Source organism: Phoenix dactylifera, unplaced genomic scaffold (assembly GCF_009389715.1).
Source record: "Phoenix dactylifera cultivar Barhee BC4 unplaced genomic scaffold, palm_55x_up_171113_PBpolish2nd_filt_p 000503F, whole genome shotgun sequence".
Classification (NCBI taxonomy): Eukaryota; Viridiplantae; Streptophyta; class Magnoliopsida; order Arecales; family Arecaceae; genus Phoenix; species Phoenix dactylifera.
In genome coordinates this window covers 336,203-358,540 of record NW_024067920.1, presented here as the reverse complement: position 1 = coordinate 358,540, position 22,338 = coordinate 336,203, and the positions used below count along the sequence as shown (strand labels likewise).

Below are 22,338 nucleotides of genomic sequence, written 5' to 3'. Positions count from 1 at the left end.
TGATTGGTCATTAGACTTATACAAAACCAGTAAATACTTGGCCAAGATATTGATGCGATGTTTTTGAACAAAGCAAATATATAATACCTCTTATATCCATTTATTCCTAAAACATTGGAAAAAACTGTATGTTAGTTTTTTAAACAAGACATAACATTCAATATTCCACTAAAGCTCATTACCATCAAAACCTTCAGCCTTTATGGTTGTCCTAGATCAGTCTAAGAAGTTCAGGTGCAAAAACAATAGCATTTCTCAGAGCACCATATCTTGCTTCATAAATGACAAACAGAAAGATGGAAGTAAAGCATAGAGTATTTGGACAGATGCCTATAACTATTGAACATAACTACTAACTGGATGGAAATTTAGCACGTTAATGCAACATCATAACAATAATCTAGGCCTTTTATATCTAAAAGGATAGTGCACTGCTAAAACCAATGGAATCCTACTATTTTGGTAGATACCAACTCCTGTTTTAGTTATAGAATAGTACCAATAGAGTGGCAGCCAGCGCACATAATGCTTAGGAATTGAAATGGTTTTGTCTCTCTTTTTTTCTTTTCTTTTTCTTTTCCTCTGTTCCCAACACACCCCTTTATTTCAGCAAAACTGAATGTACCATTAAAAACAAAATGCGTATCCTCACAATAAAGAAATATAACAGATCCATGAAGTACCAACGGACCTCTTTTATAGGGTTTGCAGGCAAAGGCATAGAAAATCAGACGGATATGGATTAGTCCACCATGGCCAGATAGCTGTAGGCTGAGCTTAACCAGTTCGAAAGTTCTGCTGTATTTATTCAGCTCCCTGCCACTCATCAGTCCACACTTGTACTCACATAAAAAACAAGGATATACGCCTAAAATAAAGAAATGGAAACCATAAGATGACACTAGCATAACAAATTTCTCCTGCCTATGATGTACATATTGGCAAGAGAGGACTCGTCCTCACCGGCACAAGCGGAATTTCCTACTCAGATTAACTAGATTATCGTGCCCCTGCCCTTGATCTTCCAATGCATCCCAAGACTCCTTGATGGCTTTTAAAGCAGCTCAAACTTTCACGCTGAAACCAGTGACATACTGAGATCATAAAACCCAAGTTCATCGATTTACATCGAACTATATATGCATATACCCACATAGAAGGTAACAAGTGCACTGACTCTAAAATCACTGGAAACCATGTCGTAGAACGTCTCCGGCGGGACGATATCTTCGAATTGAAGAATCGGTGCGAGGAAGCAAGTGCGCCAATGGCAATGTGCGGTACTTCAGCTCATCCAAGCAGCCAGCACTGCTCCATCAGTTGTTTAAAAAGAGCAGCAAAAAAAAAAATCTTTCAACGTATCAAAAGAGATTAAATATAATCATCAGTATGGCAGAATGGCCTTACTTCCACCATACGATCCGCCGAATAGCACGACAGGACTGTCCTCCGCCGACAAGTTCCGCTTCAGGTCGGTGAGCAGCACCGCGAAGTCGGCAAGAGCGTTGCTCGGTGGTGAGGTATGACAAGGACTGCCGCATTTTCGTATGCTCTGTCTCTGCTGCCATACGGCCATGGACTCTCCATAGTAACGATGCTGCCAACAGCAGCAAATCACATTAAACAAGATGAGGCGGCTTGCAGATAACCCTCCATATCATTTCCAATTTTAGAAATAAAGCGGACATTTTTGGAAAATGATTCCTGTGAAAGATGAAGAAGTTAGATGTTATAATATATATGTATATATATATATACTTCGGCGAAGACGACGAGGGCGGAGAAGAGAGGGGCGATCTCCCAGACGAAGCCGGTGTTGGAGGCGAACCACTCGATGTCGCCCTCGTTGCCGCGAAGTAGAAAGAAGATGGGACCGGCGGGGCGGGCCCCAGTGTCGGAGGGCCAACCAGGTAGCGCTGCTGGAAGGACGGCAAGCTCCGCGAAGCTGAAATGGTCCAGCCGCTGCCGGAAGTAGCGCGTCTCGTACTGGTACGCCGCCTTCCGGTGCCGGAGGGATCGGGGAGCGAGAAGGCAAAGTCCCCCAAGAACCGGGGGCTCCTCCTCGCCCCGCCGAAACCGGCACCGATACGGGGAGAATTGAGAGAAGGGAATTAGGAGAGGAGAGCGATGGAGACGGTGGGCGTCTCATCTCGGCCTCGAATCGCTCTTTTCTCTCTAACGGAGATCAGTTCTTTGGGGGTGATTCCGGATGCCATCACCCCATCATTTTTAGCTCGGGTTGGGTTTAGGTTGAACTTACTAACTCAGAATTTCCAAGTACTCAAGGTTGGAGTTTTAACCCCAAAAATCTGGTCATGAGAGTAGGATATTATTTTTCTGATTAAGTCAGCATATTTGATTTTTTTGATAAAATATACATATGCCTCAAATGAATATATCAAACAAATATCCAGCCACGGTCGGAACAATATTTAAAAAATTGGTTCAAAATATTGTGCCACAAACAAAATATCCCAGCCGCTGCACTGTACATTCACAATAGATATAGAAAACCAAACCCCTCTCGCACTTCTAGAGGAGCTGACTTATTGATGGCGCGGTTCGACGCTTTCCCTTTTGGGCTAACAGAGCCTTGAGAATGTCGTGAGTGTTGGTTCATGCGGAACCGGGATTTCGGGTTCATTGCAAATGTCAAAAGTGGCCTGCACTAAACTCGAATTGCTTATGGATCTTCCTCTCCAAAGCTAATTCCAAATACCTTGAGGTATCCTCTTTGTTTTTTTTTTTTTTTTTTACTTAGATGCAAGTTTTTCAAATATTTTATATAACCTATTCTGTTCATCCTTATTTTATAAGCATTCACCTGCTGAAATCTGCAATTTGACCATCAACATCTTCAGCATTGTCCAAAAGCTACGCAGAGAAATTTTTCTCTGTGTGGTTATTTTCTGAAGATATCTCAAAATACATTGCTCAACTCCAAGCAAAGGTTTTAGCTGCATAAATTGTGTAAATTACCAATCAAAAAACATTATGTCCTCCCAGAATTTACAAGAACACATGTAAATTTAAACAAAAACTAGTGAAAAGACACAATTCTATAGAGAACAAAGTGAATTAAATTGTGGCTGTGACCTTGCGTTTTTTGCAAAGCCATCCATAAAATTTCTGCATCACCCAAGAAAGTATATGGCAATATCATCTCTCTGTTGTACCTTTTGAGCATTTTTGTGATGCAGGCTTCCACTCTTTTTTTCTTCATACCTTTTTCCAAAGAGGATTTGAATACTTGAAGACTATTCCATGGAAACTGCAGCATTTCGCCCATCCAAATTTTCAAGTTTAATAACAGATTCCAAATTTAGAAATCAAAGTTCTCCTTCGTTAGAATGCATCATGATTGGGCCCAAATGTTCATTAAAGAATGATATCCTGTAAAATTTATGTATTAGTAAAATGTCAATTGACAGAGGACCACTGAATTTTGCGTAATATTAGATATGGCTTGATTTGTGTGACGATTTTGACTTCTGCTAGAAGATGAGACATTGAAACTAGAGGATAGGTGAGTCAAGTACTGGAGTTAAAGTTTGTTTGGATCATAAAAAGTTGGTAGAATAGTTGCATATTATTAAGTATTTCTGAATGAACATCGATAAGCAGGTGAGTACTTTTCACTAGTATTGAGCACGTTTTTGTTTTATTCCTTCTTCAGGCTTAAAGTTTACATTTGAAATGCTAATCTTAACATGACTATCGTCAGTCTCCATGGAGGGCCTTAAAGCTTCATTAGTTTATTCTCCATAATATAACCATTCTATCAAAGCCAAACAGATGTTTTCTGAAAAAAATAACACACACGCCCGCACGCACGCACGCACGCATGCATGCAGAGCGAGAGAGAGAAAGATGTTAGGAGAAGCTCCAGCAATGGCCATGGTGTCTATCCTTTTTGATCTTACGGGCTGCACCTACATCTGTTGTGTATAAGTCGCCGTTGTACTTAAAAAAAAAGAATATAGGCCATGGTGGCTTGGTCTTCCAATGAAGTGGGATAAAAGGTGAGATGCAGAACACCATCCCTCTCTTGTCTTTTTATCAATGAATAATCTCTGGGGAGAGAGATAAGATGAGATGTTTCGGAGCTCCAATTAATGATAATCCCCGGTGATTCCTCTTTTTTTTTTTGGAACAGGAGGACCTAAAAAGAAGCAAGGCTAAAATTAGGAATCATGTACAACTAAAGTCATATGAATTCCTATAAACGTGGATATATAGCACATAATAATGGCTGTAATTTCCTAAGACTAGGGTTCTTAAAGCTCAGGATCTAAAGGATTATTTTATTATTTATTGTTTATTATTCATTATTCACTATTTATTTGTCTAGTTTTCTGGTTGAGATGTTGTAAAGGATTTGCTTTCCTCCTCATCCCCAATATAGCATTCCCCTAACTCCTCTTCTAAGCTGATGCCAGAAGATAATATAAGACAAATATTTAGCTGCGCTGAGCTTCTCGATTTGCTGATAAAACTTGAAACCCTTTTTTGCACTTAAACACTAAGACCCCGGTGTAGTCTTTAATTTGAAATAATAAAGCCCAAAATTATTTCTGGTCGAGCTCAATTAGCGTGGTCCAATAATTGAAAAATTATCAATATTATATTGTACTTGGGAAAAGATTTTAGGTTTATTGAGAATCCATTTCAATATATATCATGAGAGTCTAATTAGGTGTACAATACATGTTGGACTATAAAGCCCAGCCAACCCAGTCCCCTTATTTGGATTGGGATGGATTGCAGTTTCATGGACTATAAGCCCAGCCAACCCAGTCCCTTGTATTGAGCTTGAGCTAAAAATTCCATACCTTGCCAATTTAGATTGGACCAAGAATTAAGCTTAAAACTCAGCGCACCCCGATAAATAAATAACTATATATTTCTATTTCACATAAAATATGTATTCTTCTTCTTCATCTATTTCTATAGTCCTAATTTAGTAAGTCGGTGAATTATTTACAAAAAGTCCAACCAAAAATATTGAATTTGCAAAAAAAAAGATTAAGATTAAATTTTTTCTTGCAAGATCATATATATTTAAGCCTTATTTATTAAATATCTGATACAAATTTACGTGAATGCCTGATATATATTTTACTATTTAATATATGTTTGTTTAGAATACTACGCCTACCCCCGACTCAACCATTTGAGCATCACTCTCCTGGACAAAAGTTATCCTATTATCTTAAAAAAATTCAATAATTCGGTGGACTTTTTATACAAAATCCTCATCCATAATAGAATGCCCTAAATGCATCCAAATAACATCCCGACAAATTTAACATTTAATCCAACAAAAAAAGAAGAGAAACTTGTTACTCAATCATTAATTATACATACAAATTGATCTCGTTTGATTAACCGAAACTCAGGCTCACCCAACCCAGCTCCATCCTCAGCCCACCGTAAAAGAAAAATTATACGTGTGATCTATAAATTTGCTTCTTAACCATTAAATATGGCTCTCCTAGATGCTTAGTATAGAGAGCCTTCATACACACAATGTGGGAATCTCGACGCAATCGTAAGAAACATTTACGAAGCCTCCATTAGTCCCCAAGAAGCGATCCCCTCACCTTTTCTCCCTCGGGTCAACCGACACCCCCCTGGCCCAAACTTCCTCTCATCCTCGTCTACTTCTATTACCAACCGACCACAGTGCTTCGAGATGGCCGCTCGAATCTCTACCCCATTAATCTGGTGCTTTGAGATTCCAATAAATGATCGTGTGGGTTTTAAATACCTCTACATCTAATGCATTTTATTGATGTTCCACCCGATTTCTTGAATAAGAAGGGAATAAATGGAGGGGTGGAACATACCCTGCTACCAGTACATTTGGAGCCTAATGAGAGGAGGCATCTCTTTGTTGCGAGATGCATCTACCGGAGGGTGAACGGGGTTATAGATTTGGGTGGCCTCCTTTATAGCTCAGTTTGGGTGTTGTGCTTTGGACCGACTTGATGTTTACCTCTGAGGCATTTTCAAGATATGTTGCTTTTTAATTTGTTGTATTCATACTGTAATTATGTGAATCGTCCATCCCAGCAAAATAATAATAATAAATGGGCCTTCCTTCTCCAAAGTTTTTAAAGTCCAATTACCAAGATCCAATGTGACCTGGGCCAAAGTCGGGCTCCAAACGACCGGTGCCTCATGATCTGAGACGTGGCCGCGCTTAAACAATGGACTAGAAAGAAAAGTCAAACCTTGGGATGTGGACCCCTGGCTTGTAGTTGTCATCACTCGCAGGAGAGAGAGGAAAGCCACCTCGCAAGTACCTTGTTCTAAACACCAAAAATTTGATTATCTAACCAAAGATTAGATACTTCAACCCTTCTTTTTCCTACCAAAAAAAAAATGACATCAAAGTTTTCTTACTTCCCTTGAAAGAAAAATCAGAAAAAGAAAGTTAACATTTGTTTTATTAAGACCAGCATTGTTTCAACAAATTTGATCTAGAATACATAACTACATCAGCTTGCTAATGGTCATTGTTTTTGACGAAAAAAATGCAAAGAAAGATCACCAGGAAGTCCTTTTCCTGTCTACTGAGAGCCAGGTCAATCAAATCCTTGGCGGATCATCCATAATTATGGGCTAAAACCTCAGTCAATGGACTTTTCTTAGCGTGAAAATAGTTTGAAAAATTGTATTTTTTCTAGGCTTGAGAGGATATACAACTTGGACCATGGTTAGGTAGAGAGAGAGGTTGTAACAATTCTTACACTTGCTACGAGTCATGGCCTTCCATTACTCAGAACATGAAATTTCTTAGAACAAGAATGTCCCCCACCTTGTTTTATTCTAACTTGACAAGTTTGTAGCATGCATGTGAGGCTGACACGCACCCTTGTTTATTGATAATGTTATTGTTGTGAGATTGCTACATATTGATAAGAATCGGATAGCCGACCCAGATGTTTGGATAGGGCTTCCTTGATTAGAATTATGGTCACACGGTCCCTACAAACCTAGTCTAAATTGATTGAGTGAAAGATCTAAATTTTAGCAAGTGGGAACAAAAAATATTTCGGCATGAGACCTACTACCACAAGGTATACATTTCAGCTACTAGTTTATTTGAACAAGCAGTACGAGATATGATCGATATTAATTCAACACTATATATTATATTATGACTTACAATTTAAGCAATACGAGGCCTTTAGTTTTCTAACATAAGTTAAACTTGTTTCCCACTCCCATAATCATAAAAGGCGATCTAGAAACCTAACGTTTTGCAAACTGGGTCATACATTCAACGGTTGCAACATCCTTCCATTGAAAGGATGAGAGGTGATTTTGATTCATTCATAGAAAATTCTAGGACTGAACCTGGATGCTGAATAGATAACCAGGGATGAATAGATTTAATCATTTGTAACCACCGTCAAACCCTTCCTACAAGTTCTAGTTAATCAGTAATGATCTTTCTACGACCATTTAATCCTTCAGTTGAGGCTATCATCATCCATGAAGTCATATGTACCCTTTGCTTCTAACAAAAAGCTCCACTGATGTTATCCTAGCACAAGCTTCAATGAATCGATCGATGTTACACAGGAACAATGGACCACTATGTATGGACCATTGTTTTCATGGTTCGATACTCAGTCCTCTATCCATATTATGTCATGATTAGCTTGCTGGTCACATCCAAAATAAAGAATAACCAACATTCTTAGGTCATGATTGGGAATCATCTGGTCAAAATTATATTAGTCGTTGAATCAACTATGCAGATAAGCATTAGCTATGTATCATCCATTTGATAACTGGTTTAATCATTTAAAACTTAGCATTCTCTTAATCATGAAGCTAATGTCTTTCATTAACAGATTATATATAATATATATATATATATATATATATATATATATAGAGAGAGAGAGAGAGAGAGAGAGAGAGAGAGAGTAGATATTATTTTTTATGTCACACGTGGTCGAGCTTGTGCACTGCCACGTTGACAGCTGACTGTGTTGAACTAGGGGCTATACCGTGAGTCCATGTATATAAGTAGGATGATCAATCATGCATGGTAATGTTGATTAATTGGGAAAATTGTCATCCTAGTGGCTCCAATAGTTTAGTTTCTTATCATTGGAGGATTCTCTCTCGTTGCATGCGCGTCTTCGTTCCTCGCCTCGAGTTAGGAGCTAATTTTGGGGGGGCCCGGGGGGGGATATGCAATGCTGTGGCAAGCAAGTACTTCGAAACATACGTAGTATCTGACCTGCTTGCCCATGGGCCAATGGGCAAGTTGTATAACGGATATCTCTTCATCCGATGGCCTGTTCTGAGTTCTTCCCTCAGTCTGTTCTAACAACTTGGTTATTCTTGTTATCACGGTTGTATTGTTATAACAACCTCCTGTACCTGATCGGGTTCTATATATACATGTTCCTGTAATACTTTAGAGTGTGGTTAATACAAGATTACCTTACTCTCTATGGTATCAGATCCCACGAACGATAGAGGATTACTCTATTTCCACTCATGGCAGATTCCAAGCTCATCTACCATTCCAGTTGTGCACACACCCATCTCTGCCAATACCACCATGGCTTTGGTAGCTGTGAATGCATCCTTCCAGCTCCCACTTAAACTCACGCCATTGAACTTCTCATCTTGGGCGTGCTCAATTTGTTTCACTGCTCATTTGGCTATGATCTAATGGGCTACATTGATGGAACTATCAAGCGTCCATCTACAGCTTCTGTCTCTCAAGAGATACTACTGCAGCCAACTATTCACATTGGCTCCGATAAGATAAGCTCATTCTTCATGCAATAGTTTTCTCTATCTCTGAGACAGTAATTCCACTGGTTGCAACGTGTGGAAACATCTCATGAGGTATGGATGACTTCTTACTCGCCTATATGGCAAGCAAGCCACGATCCCGTGTGATGCAACTTAAAGAGTCTCTTTCATGGCTCAACGAGGATCCTCTTTGTGACTGAATTCCTACAAACCATTAAAGGGTTTGCTGATGAACTTGCTGCCATTGATACTCCATTGTCTTCTGATGATTTAACACTTTATATTCTCAATGGCTTAGGCTCTGAATTTCGTGATATTGTGGCACCGATCCATGCCAGGGAGAAGCCATTCTCCTTTAAAGAGCTTCATGATCTTTTGATATCCCATGAAGCTTATGTGCGTCGTCTTGACAGCACTGTTAACACTCTGCTTGTTACTGCAAATGCTACTGATAGGAAATCAAATCATTCACTCGCCAGCCAAATCGAAACTCTGCAGCAAATCAAAGATCCTTCTTCTCAAAGAACAGACCTCCTGTCATTTGTCAATGGTGTGATAAGATTGGTCATTCAGCTCGCACATGTCGTCAAATGATAAAAGCTAAAGGAGGAGATGCAAATATCAATTGCACTGCTACTTCTGCTGTTGCTCATGGTTCGAAGAAATGGCTTGTGGACTCAGCGGCTTCTCACAATGTCACCTTTGATCTTGCTAATCTTACCATTCATTTAGAGTATGATGGTACAGATGAGGTAGTAATTGGTGATGGATCAGGTTTGTCAATTACTCACATAGGTTCTGTGGTTCTTCCTTCTTCCTCTCACATCTTCAATCTTCATAACACCTTATGTGTTCCTGATATTAAGAAAAACCTCATTTCAGTTCATGAGTTTACTAAAACTAATCATGTGTCTCTTGAATTTTTTCCTTGGCATTATCTGATAAAGGACATGAGAACGGGCGCTCCTCTGCTTCAGGGTGTCTGTGAGAATGGTGTCTATCCACTGAAGTCTCTATCTTAATCTTCTCCATCTCGTGTACTAGCTTGCGTTGGTGAGAAAACCTCTTTGAATGGCTGGCACCGGCGTCTTGGTCATCCAAGCTCCCAGATTGTCTCCAAGATTATTCGTCAACATTCACTTCCTGTTTTGAATACTTCTACATCCTTCGATGTTTGTAGTTCATGTCACTGTAATAAAGTTCACCAGCTTCCTTTTTATTCTTCTTCACTTGTCAGTTCAAAGCCTCTTGAATTTCTTTACTCTGATGTTTGGCGTCCATCTTCTCAACCGTCAATAGATGGCTATAGATATTATGTTGTCTTCATTGATCATTATACCAAGTATTCCTGGCTTTTTCCTATGATTCACAAATCCGAAGTTGAAAAGCTTTTCATTCAGCTTAGACTTCTCTTAGAAAAACAATTTGATCTTCCGATAAAAAATCTATATACTGACAATGGAGGAGAGTTTGTCAAACTCAAATCTTACCTTGCTTCTCATGGCATTGGTTGGTTTACTACTGCTCCTCATACACTACAACAAAATGTACCACTGAACGTAGGCATCGAAATATTGTTGAAACTGGGTTGACTCTTCTTCATCAAGCATCCTTGCCACTCCAATTTTGGTCATATGCTTTTCAAACAGCTGTTTTTCTTATCAATCGTATGCCTACTTCTCTTTTACAGTTCAAGAGCCCCTTTCATGTCTTGTTTGGTCGTCCTCCTAACTATCTTTATCTCAAAACTTTTGGCTGTCTGTGTTTTCCATGGCTCAAGCCATATAACTCTCACAAATTACAGCCCAAATCTTGTCCGTGTATTCTTCTTGGTTATTCCACTAATCAAAGTGCTTATAAATGCTGGGATTTTACTCACAAAAGACTCTATCTATCTCGGCATGTTGTCTTTGCCGAAGAGTCTATGCCGTTTGCAGCTGTTCCTTTAAATTTTTCTTCTAGTGGCTCGGGTTCTGTTTCCTTCTCATCTTCGCAAGCTATTTCGGATGGGTCTATCCCAGATGTTCCTCCAGTTAGATAGTCTTCTTCCGACTCTGTTTCTACATCCTGTGTGCCTTCAATCTCCAGCCCTTCTCAACCATTTGTTCCTTGTCCTGATTCCTCTTCTGCACCTCAGCATTCCTCGCCTCCTCGGCGTACTATTGTCACTAGATCTATGAATAATATTTTCAAACCAAAGAAGGTTTTCTCTGTCACTAAACATCCTATTCCTTTCATCATGGAACCTACGTGTGTTTCTCAAGCCTTGAAAGATCCGAAATGGAGGGAGGCCATGTCTCTTGAGTTCAATGCTCTTCTTCGTCATGGTACTTGGGAGCTAGTACCCTCTTCTCCCTTGCAGAACCTGCTGGGATCTCGGTGGGTGTTTCAGATCAAGAGGTTGCCTAATGGTACTGTGAGAAATTCAAAGCACGCCTCGTTGCCAAAGGCTTTCTTCAACGCTCTGGTCTTGACTATGAGACCTTCAGTCTAGTTATCAAACCAGTGACTGTTCGGACTGTTCTTTCCTTGGCTGTTCAACTTGGTTGGTCCCTACGGCAACTTGATGTTAACAACGCCTTCTTGCATGGCACTCTGGTAGATGAAGTGTACATGGCTCAGCCTGCTGGGTTTGTTGATCAGCAGTTTCCTCATCATGTCTGCCGTCTAAAGAAGTCCATTTATGGTTTGAAGCAGGCACCGCGTGCTTGGTATCAGGAATTAAAAACGTTTTATCTTGGGTTTGGGTTTTCTCAATTCCGAGTCTGATTCCTCACTTTTCATCTACAACAATGCTGGTGTACTCTGTTATTTTTTGGTCTATGTAGATGATCTCATTCTTACAGGGAATCAGCCGGTGTTTGTCTCTCAGGTGATTGATCATCTTGGCAAGCAGTTTTCCCTGAAAGATCTTGGTCCCTTACATTTCTTCCTTAGTGTTGAGGTTATTCCTACACCACAGGGGTTGTTTCTCACCTAGCATAAATATATTCGGGATCTTCTTGAGCGTGCTCACATGGACGGTTCAAAGTCAGTACACACTCCCTTGGCAACAAAGCCTTCGCTGCAGCTTGATGTGGTTCTCCTTCAACGGACAGTACTGCTTACAGGAGTGTTGTTGGCACTCTTCAATATCTTGCTCTCACCCGTCCTGACATTAGTTTTTCAGTGACTAAACTGGCTCAGTTTATGCATCGTCCCACTGAAACTCATTGGATTGCATTAAAGCGCTTGCTTCGTTACCTTAAACAAACTATATTCTATGGAATATTTTTACGATCTTCCACCTCCTCGTTCATTCATCTTCAAGGTTACTCTGATGCAGATTGGGCAGGCAATGTTGATGACCGGACCTCCACTTCGGCCTATGTTATTTTCCTTGGTCTCTCGCCAGTCTCATGGAGTATCCGTAAACAGAGGGCAGTTGCCAGATCTTCCACAGAAGCAGAGTATCGTGTTCAAGCTTCGGCTACCTCTGAGCTTGCTTGGTTAGTATCCTTGCTTTGGGAGCTTGGTGTCAGACTTTCTAAGCCGCCAGATCTCTTCTGTGATAACATTGGTGCAACTCATCTAAGTCTTCATCCGATTCTGCACTCCAGAATGAAGCATATAGCCATTGATTTGCACTTCGTTTGTGATTATGTCTCCCGAGGACTGTTGACAGTTTCCCATATTTCTACACAGCATCAACTAGCTGATCTTCTTACAAAGGCTCTTGCTCAGAGACGATTTCAGGATTTAAGATCCAAGATCGGCGTTGCTTATCTCTTCATCCAATGGCCTGTCTTGAGTTCTTCCCTCAGTCTGTTCTAACAACTTGGTTATTCTTGTTATCACGGTTGTATTGTTATAACAACCTCCTGTACCTGATCGGGTCTATATATACCTGTTCCTGTAATACTTTAGAGTGTGGTTAATACAAGATTACCTTACTCTATAAGTTGCACCACGTCACATCAATTTCGATCCCACATGGTGAGGGCTATTGGAAAGGAAAAGAGAAGGTTCCTTAACCTGGAAAAAAGTGGGAAAAGTTTTGGAGACTTCCAGCTCATGGAACTGTTGTTGCTTTACAAGGTTTTGGATCCTCCTGCTAAGCCACCTCACGTCCACCTCCCTCTTTTGCCTTTCCAGCTCCACTGATAGGGCCACACCCACCCACCATCCTTTGGTTGGTGGTTTCCTCAGATAATTGATTCAAATCCATGACATCACGTAAAGCAAGAATGCGAAGAAAGATGCGATCCTCGATCATTTCTAATTCTTGTCTGATCGTCATCACGCAGCCATATTGTCGGCTACAAATGTATGAAGAAGTAATCAACAATTATTCCTTCTTGGAATCATTATTATGAATCCGTGGTTGCTTTTGAATTGTAGGTTAAATGTGCTAGATCATGGTGGCCAAGGAGAATATTTCAATAGTAGTGAAGGTCGGCATTTAATCGCATAACCGCCCCACTCTAATAAAGTTGTTCTGCACCTAAGTCGCCAAACCGATCTGACGGGCTGCTTGGATGGATGGTATGGATGATCCTCTCAATGGCATAGGCGCACCATCGAATGGCGGCTAAGATAGAATAAAGAAAACCTATTCCCATACTTATTCTTCTAAATCCATGATTAATATACTAGACCCACTTTGCCAACCTATGGAGAGCATCTAGTTTCTTAGGATAAGAAGTTATGGATCATGCATGGTTTTAGACTTCTAACTTGGGTGGTGTTAAGCAAAAGGGAACATGAGGCAGACAAATGGACCCATCAAAAGATATGGAGGATTTGGTGAATGGGAAGTGATGCGGATCGCACGTGGAGTAGGAATGGAATGTGAACCCTATTCGCATCTAGATGTTTGGGGGAGGAGAGAAGTTGGAAAAGTTGACGTGAATGTTACCTACCCGAGGGAAGATTTGTACTCAGTGGTAGGAATTGACATTTTCTCGTCATTCTTTAAAACTTTAAAAGGAGAGCAGATTGGATATTGATTAGAAAGTACTGAAATAAAATAGTAGACATGGAGACAAGCATGAAGGAACTTCGGTTGCTTGGTCTCTCTATTTGACGTCGCCATTGGCTTTGCATCTTTGACATTGAGTAAATCAGTAAAGATGTGCCAAAAAGTAGAAGGAAGAGTATTTTCTCATTTTGTTCACAGTACTAGTTGTTTTCGACTCTAAAACCAAACACACGTAATTCCTAATATTCATGGTAAGGTTTAAAAATCAAAATTATGTAGACACTTAATTATTTCAAGGACCAACAATAAGATGACAAAGGTATTCAGATAAATAAAGCATCAAAGAAACGGCATAAATGGATAAGTTAAAAATAATAATAATTAAGTGATGGATAACAAGAGGTGAAGTGCAAGATTATATCGGCAAGGTATAAAGAATGAAAAAAGGTTAAATAACTTGGAGGGGTTTCAATCGGGACAAAGGTTTTAAATTGATAGGCCCACATTTGAAGATAACATTCAAAGGTGACGCAGGTGATGGCTGGGAAGAAAAATAATACAAAATATATGTGCTGAAGCTTGTGATAATTAACAAATTTGAATGGCTTGAGAAAACTTATATTTTAATATATTTGATTGATAATTGTAGCCATCAATATTTTAATATTAAAAAATACAAATGGTCAAACGAGAGAATACGATTGCTGCTAATGAATAGTAACGATGTGTGTGGTAGAGATGCATCCGTCTCAATAAAATTTGATTAAGATCCCAAATGAAAGGCCAAAGTCCATATTCTATTTGAACTTTTAAGCTAAACAAATATGACCAGAGAATCGGTCAACCTAGTCAACGTACAGCAGTGGCGCTGACATGTTGATGCACTGGTGCCTAGGGTTAGCTTGATGCCTCATCCAAAACTGACCCAATCCTTGAGGGTTGCCCATAATAGAGTGGGGCCCTTTCTGCTCCTACTTTTGGAAAAAGCCGGTGGCTTAATGATGCAACCAAGTATATATATAAATGCCTCCATCCATTCCTAGTGCTACTTTATCAACTTAAGATTGATTTATAAATCAGTTTCTTATGACACGGCTAAGAAAGATAGCAATAGTGGTCTGGTGACAAAGAGGCTTCCTCAGACATGAATGGTTAATTAGCATGAGAGGACTAAAGAAAAAAAAAACAAACAAAATAGCTTATGTAATGGTAGGCAATAGTAACAACTTAAGATCTCGTTCATAAAAACTAGTCGAAAAATATTATTTACATTTTTTGATCCTGTATAACCATTCAAGATCTAACCAGTGTGACTAAACATATGCATGTACGAGTTCTCACATGGTATAAGATAGGCTTTACTCCAAATATATATAAAACCAAAAGCGGATGTGTCCCTCGACCCCCGAGAGACCGCACTTATCCGCACATGCATATCTTAAGCCTTTTTTAAGGAGAAAAGGAGGAAGTAAAACACTTCCACCCAGTCTATTAGATTAGCAAAAAATTATGCACAAAGTAAAGGAGAAAAAAGAAATAAGAAGAAGAAAATATATCTCTACTTATAAAGAGATCGAATAGCACATAACCAATGAAGAAGAAATCAAGGAGGAAAAGCAGCTCGAGATTTTTACGGTGACTTTCAATATCCCTTTTCGAGCATAGGTGCCCCTTACAACTAGTAGGAATGCAGAATTTTTTGAGACATCTCCAAAAATATGTATTGTCTAGAATGTGAAACTCTCTTGTTCATTTTTTTTCCAAATATGCCACAAGAATGATATCAACAACTGATCCCAAGTTTCCTCATTAAAGAATTAATCTTTTTCCTTCTCCAAGAGGTCCAAAGAGCATGAAAATAGGATGGCCATCCCTTAATGTTCAAGCAAGTTTTGATGGTGATTTAAAAACTTCTAGTAAGATTGGCAGGCATATTTTAAGTCAATCATTACCTAATGGAAACAAAGCTGCTACCCATTAGAAGAAGAAAGGTCATGCGGTACACTTGTACTTCAAAATCATGCATGATATATGATCATTTTTGCGTAAAACCATATTGTATCACCTTAGAATCTCAAGAGCCCTACTATAGAGATTAATAGGCTATAAACCAGTATTTGCATTAACTGTACCTTTATATGGGAGGAGAATCTATGCACATGATATTAGTTGTTTACGAGTAATTAATCTAGGCTATAAGCTAGTCTATATATAGTTATCAAATTATTACTGTAGTCACATTGCAATCCCAAGATTAACCATTTATGTATCGATCACTCCAAAATTTATTTTCAAAAGTTATGGAAAATTGTATTAATTAAGACTAATTGTGATGGAATATGATATGGTGGAATGTTAGCAATTTGGATCTTGTATATAATATTAAATTTTAAAGGAACTATTCAACTATTAAAATAATAAGGAAACTTAAGAACTATCCTCTCAAAGAAAAACAAGAGAAAAAAAAAGGTTACGGATTGAACGCCCATACTAAGCAAATCATTGGTGGGCGCCACCTGCCGACAGACCCCCTTGGCGCCGCCTCACGTCACAAGCTCATGTGTCACAAGCAGCGATTGACGCGTGTCATGTTGGCCGTCTAGCTATATCCACTTGTAAGTTGTTCTAAATGAAGTGGTGACGGTAGATGAGCTTCCACTGGCAATTAATTAGTAAAATATCATTTGAATAATTGGACTAAGAGAAGTCTTTGTTGCTATGTCTTGTAGGTTAAGCAGTTGTTCTCTAATCATGCATGTCATTGGGGTGTCCATCTGCTGTAGTTTGTGGAAGTGAAAGCATATCTCCACGTAGAGACCTAATCAAAGATATGGTAACAATGACATGCCAAGAAATGGTTATTTTAAGATTTGTGACTTGAAGGGCACTTTAGCTAGTTGCAAAGGTTCCATGACGTGTTCCAGCATGCAAACCCTAATTAAGGAACTGAGGATTACGTTGGTGCAAGCGTCGTAGAAGAGATTTTGGATTTGAACTTTGAAGAAGAAGTAAAAAATAAGAGAAAAAAAGAAAAAAATAATTTTATTTCTCTGTTACATCACATTCGGTACATCTTAAAAGTTATATATATATATAATATATATATATATATATATATAATATATATATATATATATATATATATTCATGTACGGACTTCATATAAAAAAATAATATAAGTTGATATATAATCATACTAACAAAAAAAAATATTATAGGTGATACAAGTTGTTATGTGATTTCTAAAATCACTCTAATAAAATTATGTCAACAAAAAAAAATAATATAAGTTGATATAGGATCACGTTAATAAAAAAATATCATAAGTGATGCAGGTTGTTACAAAAACAGAGAATTCTTGCCATGCTTTTGAATCCTCGACAAATAAAAAAAAAAGAAAAGAAAGAAGAAAAAAGCCTAAACACTGATGATCATAAATGACATGCCAAGGCTGAATGCAATTGCCAAATTAATGCAATACTATAACAAGTTAATTAACTTTATTATAGGGAGTGGTTATTAGAGACCCAAAATGGAGCAGAAGTCAGAATGCACAGCTTCATCCACTCTCGTGAACACATAATATGTATATCGCACCAAATTTCCATTTATGAGAAGCAAACAGGTTTTATGTGAATCTTTTCACAATTCCGGAGCCCCCCATTTATGTTCCAGATCTTAGCCTGAGCCCACTCCTGCTCCCTATTTTCAATTCCAAACAAAACATGCAGGCCAAGGTGCATTAAGCCTTAATTTCCTAGTTGTGTGATTGTCCTTTCAATCACCATCTTCGCAATGAAGCAAGGAGACTTGAATCCATAGTCCACATGCATTGGGTTGGACCCATGACACATGGTGCTCCAATCATTGCATCTAGCATCTTATCATGATCGATGCTGCCCGATGATGGCTTTGCGATAATTAAGACATCAAAAAAAAAAAAAAATCCTAAGAAGTCCATGATATGGTGTAATTGATTATTCTCTTTGTAGATCTCAGAAAGCGACCAGCATCATTAGGCACCAATGTCACAAGATCTTAAATGGTGCTATATGCCAACCGTCACCAAAAAACTGGTGGTCCAGATGAAAAGATTGGTCTCATGACTTGCTCTAATCTGTATTAATTGGATTGTGGTGGTTGGACTCGTTCGTTACACGACAAACATCGTCCAGTGGATCAATGTTCAGATGATGATCAAGCATTGATAACCGATAAGTTCCATAGCAACCTTGACCACCCTTATTGGAGTGCTGAAGAAACTAGATTGCCTCATAACCAGATTTTCAAGGAGGACTTGCACTAGTTGTCTGCTAATTATTATATAGTATACACCTGCTAGAATATCGCTTTATAAGATATTCTAGCAGAATATGAGAACAAAATACCAATAGAAAGAAAGAGACAATGGAGGATAGCAAGAAAAAGTTGATAAAAAAGAGGAGGTGGATATATGAATTTATATGTGAATTCACGTAGTCATCTCTACCCTCATGTTTCTGTTTTTAGACCGCCTCGCTTTTGGAGACTTAACTGCCCCGTTTTTTCTTTTTCTTGTCTCAGGCGTTGCATTCCCATTTGTCGACCCTATGTAAGTGTATGCGTCACACCTCCCAATTCTCAATAACTCCCTCTTATTCATTCTCCCCTACTCATTCTTTCCTTAGCCAACAATCATAAGCAGCTATCTCTCTCTCTCTCCCTCCCTCCCTCCCCATCTATCTTTCTCTCTAACAGTTAGAACAGAAGGGAGCTTCGTGTGTGGTGGAATCTAAGGAAGCATGGACATGGGTCAAGAAGATGCATGCGACACAGGCCTAGCTCTCGGGTTGAACTATAATGCTAGCGGCCTGTCGAGCGATCGCCATGGCCATCGAGAGGCAGTCGTAAAATTGGAACTGTCGCCATCAAATATGGTTTCTCTCGAGCCCTCGCTCACCCTTGGCCTCCCAGATGACGTGAAGAAAGCGAAGGTGGAAGCGAGAGTAGCCCGGCAATCATCTCCACATAGCACGGTCTCGTCCTTCTCCGACGGCCATCCTTCAAGCACAAAGAAGGAGAACAGCATCAGGAGCGAGGAAGCCGAGAAGGTTTCATTTCGGGTAAGTGATGAAGAAGAAGAAGGCTCCGCTAGGAAGAAGCTTAGGCTTACCAAGGATCAGTCTGCCCTCTTGGAGGACAGGTTTAAGGAGCAAAGTACCCTTAATCCGGTTAGTGACTGTTTTAATTAGCTTCATCCTCATTTCTTAAGCAAGAAGGGGAAAGAAAAAGCATATCCTCCCCTGAGATTTTGATGTTTGGCCAGCGTGCGCTATGTTATTTTGAATTAACTTTCCAATCTATTCTTTTTCTTGTCCTTTCTCGTTCTGTTATCAGAAACAAAAGCAAGCCTTGGCCAAGCAATTGAATCTGCGGCCCCGGCAAGTGGAGGTGTGGTTTCAAAATAGGAGAGCAAGGTCGGTGTCTCAATTTCATTATACCATGCAATTAATTATCCAAGTTACACCATATGTTGTCTTATGATATCGTTTTATTTTTCATTCCTAGTGCAAGACACTAATATAACTAATATAATTACAATCCTCTTCATTCTCGCTCTGATGCAGGACTAAGCTCAAGCAGACCGAATTCGATTGCGAGGTCCTGAAGAGGTGCTGTGAGACGCTGAGTGATGAGAACCGGAGGCTGAAGAAGGAGTTGCATGAGCTAAGAGCCCTGAAGTCTGCATCTCCGCTGTACATGCAGTTCCCGGCCGCGGCCCTCACGATGTGCCCATCATGCAAGAAGATAACTGCAGCCAGCGAGGGCTCGAAAGCTGGCCCTTTTGTGACAGCGCCGAAGCCTCACTTATTCATGAATTCCTTCACCCATTCAGCAGCGTGCTAAGGGGGACTCTTGACAGAGAAAGGCACCGCCCACACCCTTTTCTTTTTCAAACTAGGGCTTGGGACTGATAATCAATTAAGATTTACTGTATGTTGTGTAATTCTCTCCTTTCTCTCTTCGCTCTAATTACCTAGCTTTGTTTAGGGTGCCCACACCCTTTTCTTTTTTAAACTAGGGCTTGGGATTGATAATTAATTAAGATTTACTGTATGTTGTTGTGTAATTCTTTCCTTTCTCTCTTCGCTCTTACCTAGCTTTGTTTAGGGATTAGCATATGGGGTTAGATGATGTAAAAAGGGAATGAAAAGAAGTGCATATTCGTCTAATTTCACAAAAAAAAGTTTTTAATACCCGTAATCGATCTCTGTTGTGAATGTCTGCCTTCTCTTATTGTGATTAAGTGATGTATAGAAATAGCAACATCTTTTGATGATTAATAGCACCTCTTCCCCACCCCCCACCCCTTCTCTCTCAATGCATACTAAATAGAACTGTTAGTGGAATATGAATATGATAAACTTTTGATACCTTTGCGCCAAAACATTGACACTCAATGAAATCCAACTCCATTGATCATTGATCTACAAAGTTAAAAACTTAATTGAGAAAACCAATTGCTATTTTAAATCATCTAGATCTTGTTGGTTCTAGAGTGAAAATTGTTAGATTAGCTGTTTAAAAAATATCCTACTGTTTTATAATTCATTATTCTTTTTTTTTTGAAAGAATTAATACTTCATTTTTTCTGAAAATAACAAAACTATATTAACTTTGACAAGATCATTGGCCCATCATATAATTTTACTGGAGGATTCAACTACGTCCGCTGGGAGCTGGACTTTTTAAGCCTCCCTTGAGCAAAGCATGAACTAGTTACCAGAAGAGCACTTGGTGGAGCACTCGTAATGCTTTCACGACATGAACAGCCACCATTTTTCGTATTTAGATAGCGCTATTGGCCTCTCTTAACTCCAATCATCGATCAGCACCAATCTAATTCAGTCATTTCAACAGTTTTGATGAACTTTATAGCATAAAGTCTTCTTTTTCGATCCTAGTATACGTCTAGATAATGTCTTTAAGAAAGATAGACATAACAGCAGATGATTATAAGAGTTAAGTACATAAATTTTCATCAACAAATCCTGTTCATGAAATGACAGGCAAATCGAAAGATTTTTTTTTTCTTTTTTGGAATTAAAATTTGGAAAGGATGCCACCTTCAATGTCTGAAACATGGAGATGCAACTGGCCGAGCTAAGGATGGTTGGCTGGAAGCTAACAAGTTGATACTAATTGAGCAACCTGTTTTCTCGTGGGCTGCACGCATGCTCGGTACTTTCTCCCATAAGATAAGAAGGATCTGAAGAGCTAAGGCGGACTCGGCTTGTGGCTTAAAGAAATGGAGAGAAAGTTCATGAAAAGAAAAGGGAGAGAGAGTAAAGCGTGTAAGGCAAGAAAGGAATGACAACGATTCAATGCAAGGCCAAGAGGTGGGTCTCCCTTCTTACGTCCCTCTCCCTCTTAGGAGGAGACCAGGGTGGGTCACGCCCACCGTGATGTCTCTCCAAGCAACCCCCGAAGGGTTGTCCTCCTGCGCTAGCTTTACTTTGGAAGGGTCTTACAACACGAACCCTATACTTTTTTTTTGGGAATCTATGCAATCAACTCATTTGTCTTCTTTGGGTCCACTCCCCATTCCGAGTCTTTTAACGCTTTTAGCTTTGCATGACGTTCTCGAAGTCCAAATTCATTGGAAGGTTACTGTTCTACATGTCGTATGGCTAGATAGACTTTGTTTCAAATACGCCAAATCATAATGCTAATTGTAACAGTTTATAGATGGTATATCAAGCATTTATGGTGTATGACAAATGAAGTGGCAGATGGCGCATACCTGCACATGACATGCACCCAAGATCTACTCAGTATATTGCTAATGTAGGACTAAATCATACACATCTTAAGTCGTTCCATACTCCCTCCATTAATTCAGAAATCCACCTGTGGTCCACCAAATGGGCTCGTACTATGATGTCTCTTAGTTCAACTAGGTCCGCTCTAATTAGACCGTTCGTAACGATCCAAGACCTTATCCAAAAAAGATAACTAAAATATATTATTTGTATTTTTTGACTTGTATAATAAGCATCCAAGATATATCCAGTATATAGCCGATATGGGACTAAACTGATGCAGGACAACGCAGAGAAGAGAAGGAGAAGGAGGAAGAAGAGGAGGGGAGGAGAGGAGGAAGAAGAATTAGGCTTCGCACCTAACCCCGCTTAGAGCTAAGAAGAAAGGGAATCATAATTTCATTCAACTATTCAATAACCCTAAACAAATGTATGGATCCATATATATAGGGTCACAAAATAACAAAAAGACTCCTACAAACAAATAAAACAATCTCATAAAAATTCTTAAATGACAATATGCAAACAAGCCCCTAAAATAAAACAAAATGAAATAACATAAAATCAATCCAAAGTAAAGTCAAGATGGCTGGACCCTCTGAACTAGCTGGACCCTGTGGCGATCGTAGACTCGAGCGCTGGCTGACCTGGCACTGGTGTCCGCACCATAAACATATGCTTATATGGACAATCCTTGACCTTTGTCTTCGATGTGGACCGGTCAGTTAGCCCACTCCGTATCCCTCTATTCGCCTACTAGAAAGAAGTTCAAGTTCGACCGTAGAA

At 39.4% G+C, this 22,338-nt stretch overlaps 1 protein-coding gene and 1 pseudogene across 1 annotated transcript; one reads left to right on the top strand and one right to left on the bottom strand.

The window, feature by feature from the left end:
- Window positions 1-683: 683 nt before the first annotated feature.
- LOC120106254 lies at window positions 684-8,592 on the bottom strand (annotated as a pseudogene).
- Window positions 8,593-18,494: 9,902 nt separating this feature from the next.
- On the top strand, window positions 18,495-19,990 carry LOC120106252 (homeobox-leucine zipper protein HAT22-like). The gene is made up of 3 exons (XM_039119213.1): window positions 18,495-18,960; window positions 19,127-19,206; window positions 19,357-19,990. Exons 1-3 carry the CDS (start codon window positions 18,532-18,534, stop codon window positions 19,634-19,636), a joined length of 789 nt encoding a protein of 262 aa, XP_038975141.1. The 5' UTR covers window positions 18,495-18,531; the 3' UTR covers window positions 19,637-19,990.
- The last annotated feature ends 2,348 nt before the right edge of the window (window positions 19,991-22,338 follow it).

Excerpts from the sequence above, each read along its gene's own strand:
- LOC120106252 (XM_039119213.1), top strand. The coding sequence starts at position 18,532 with ATGGACATGGGTCAAGAAGATGCATGCGACACAGGCCTAGCTCTCGGG. Across the intron at positions 18,961-19,126 it reads AGCAAAGTACCCTTAATCCG|AAACAAAAGCAAGCCTTGGC; the intron begins GTTAGTGACTGT and ends TTCTGTTATCAG. Across the intron at positions 19,207-19,356 it reads TTTCAAAATAGGAGAGCAAG|GACTAAGCTCAAGCAGACCG; the intron begins GTCGGTGTCTCA and ends GCTCTGATGCAG.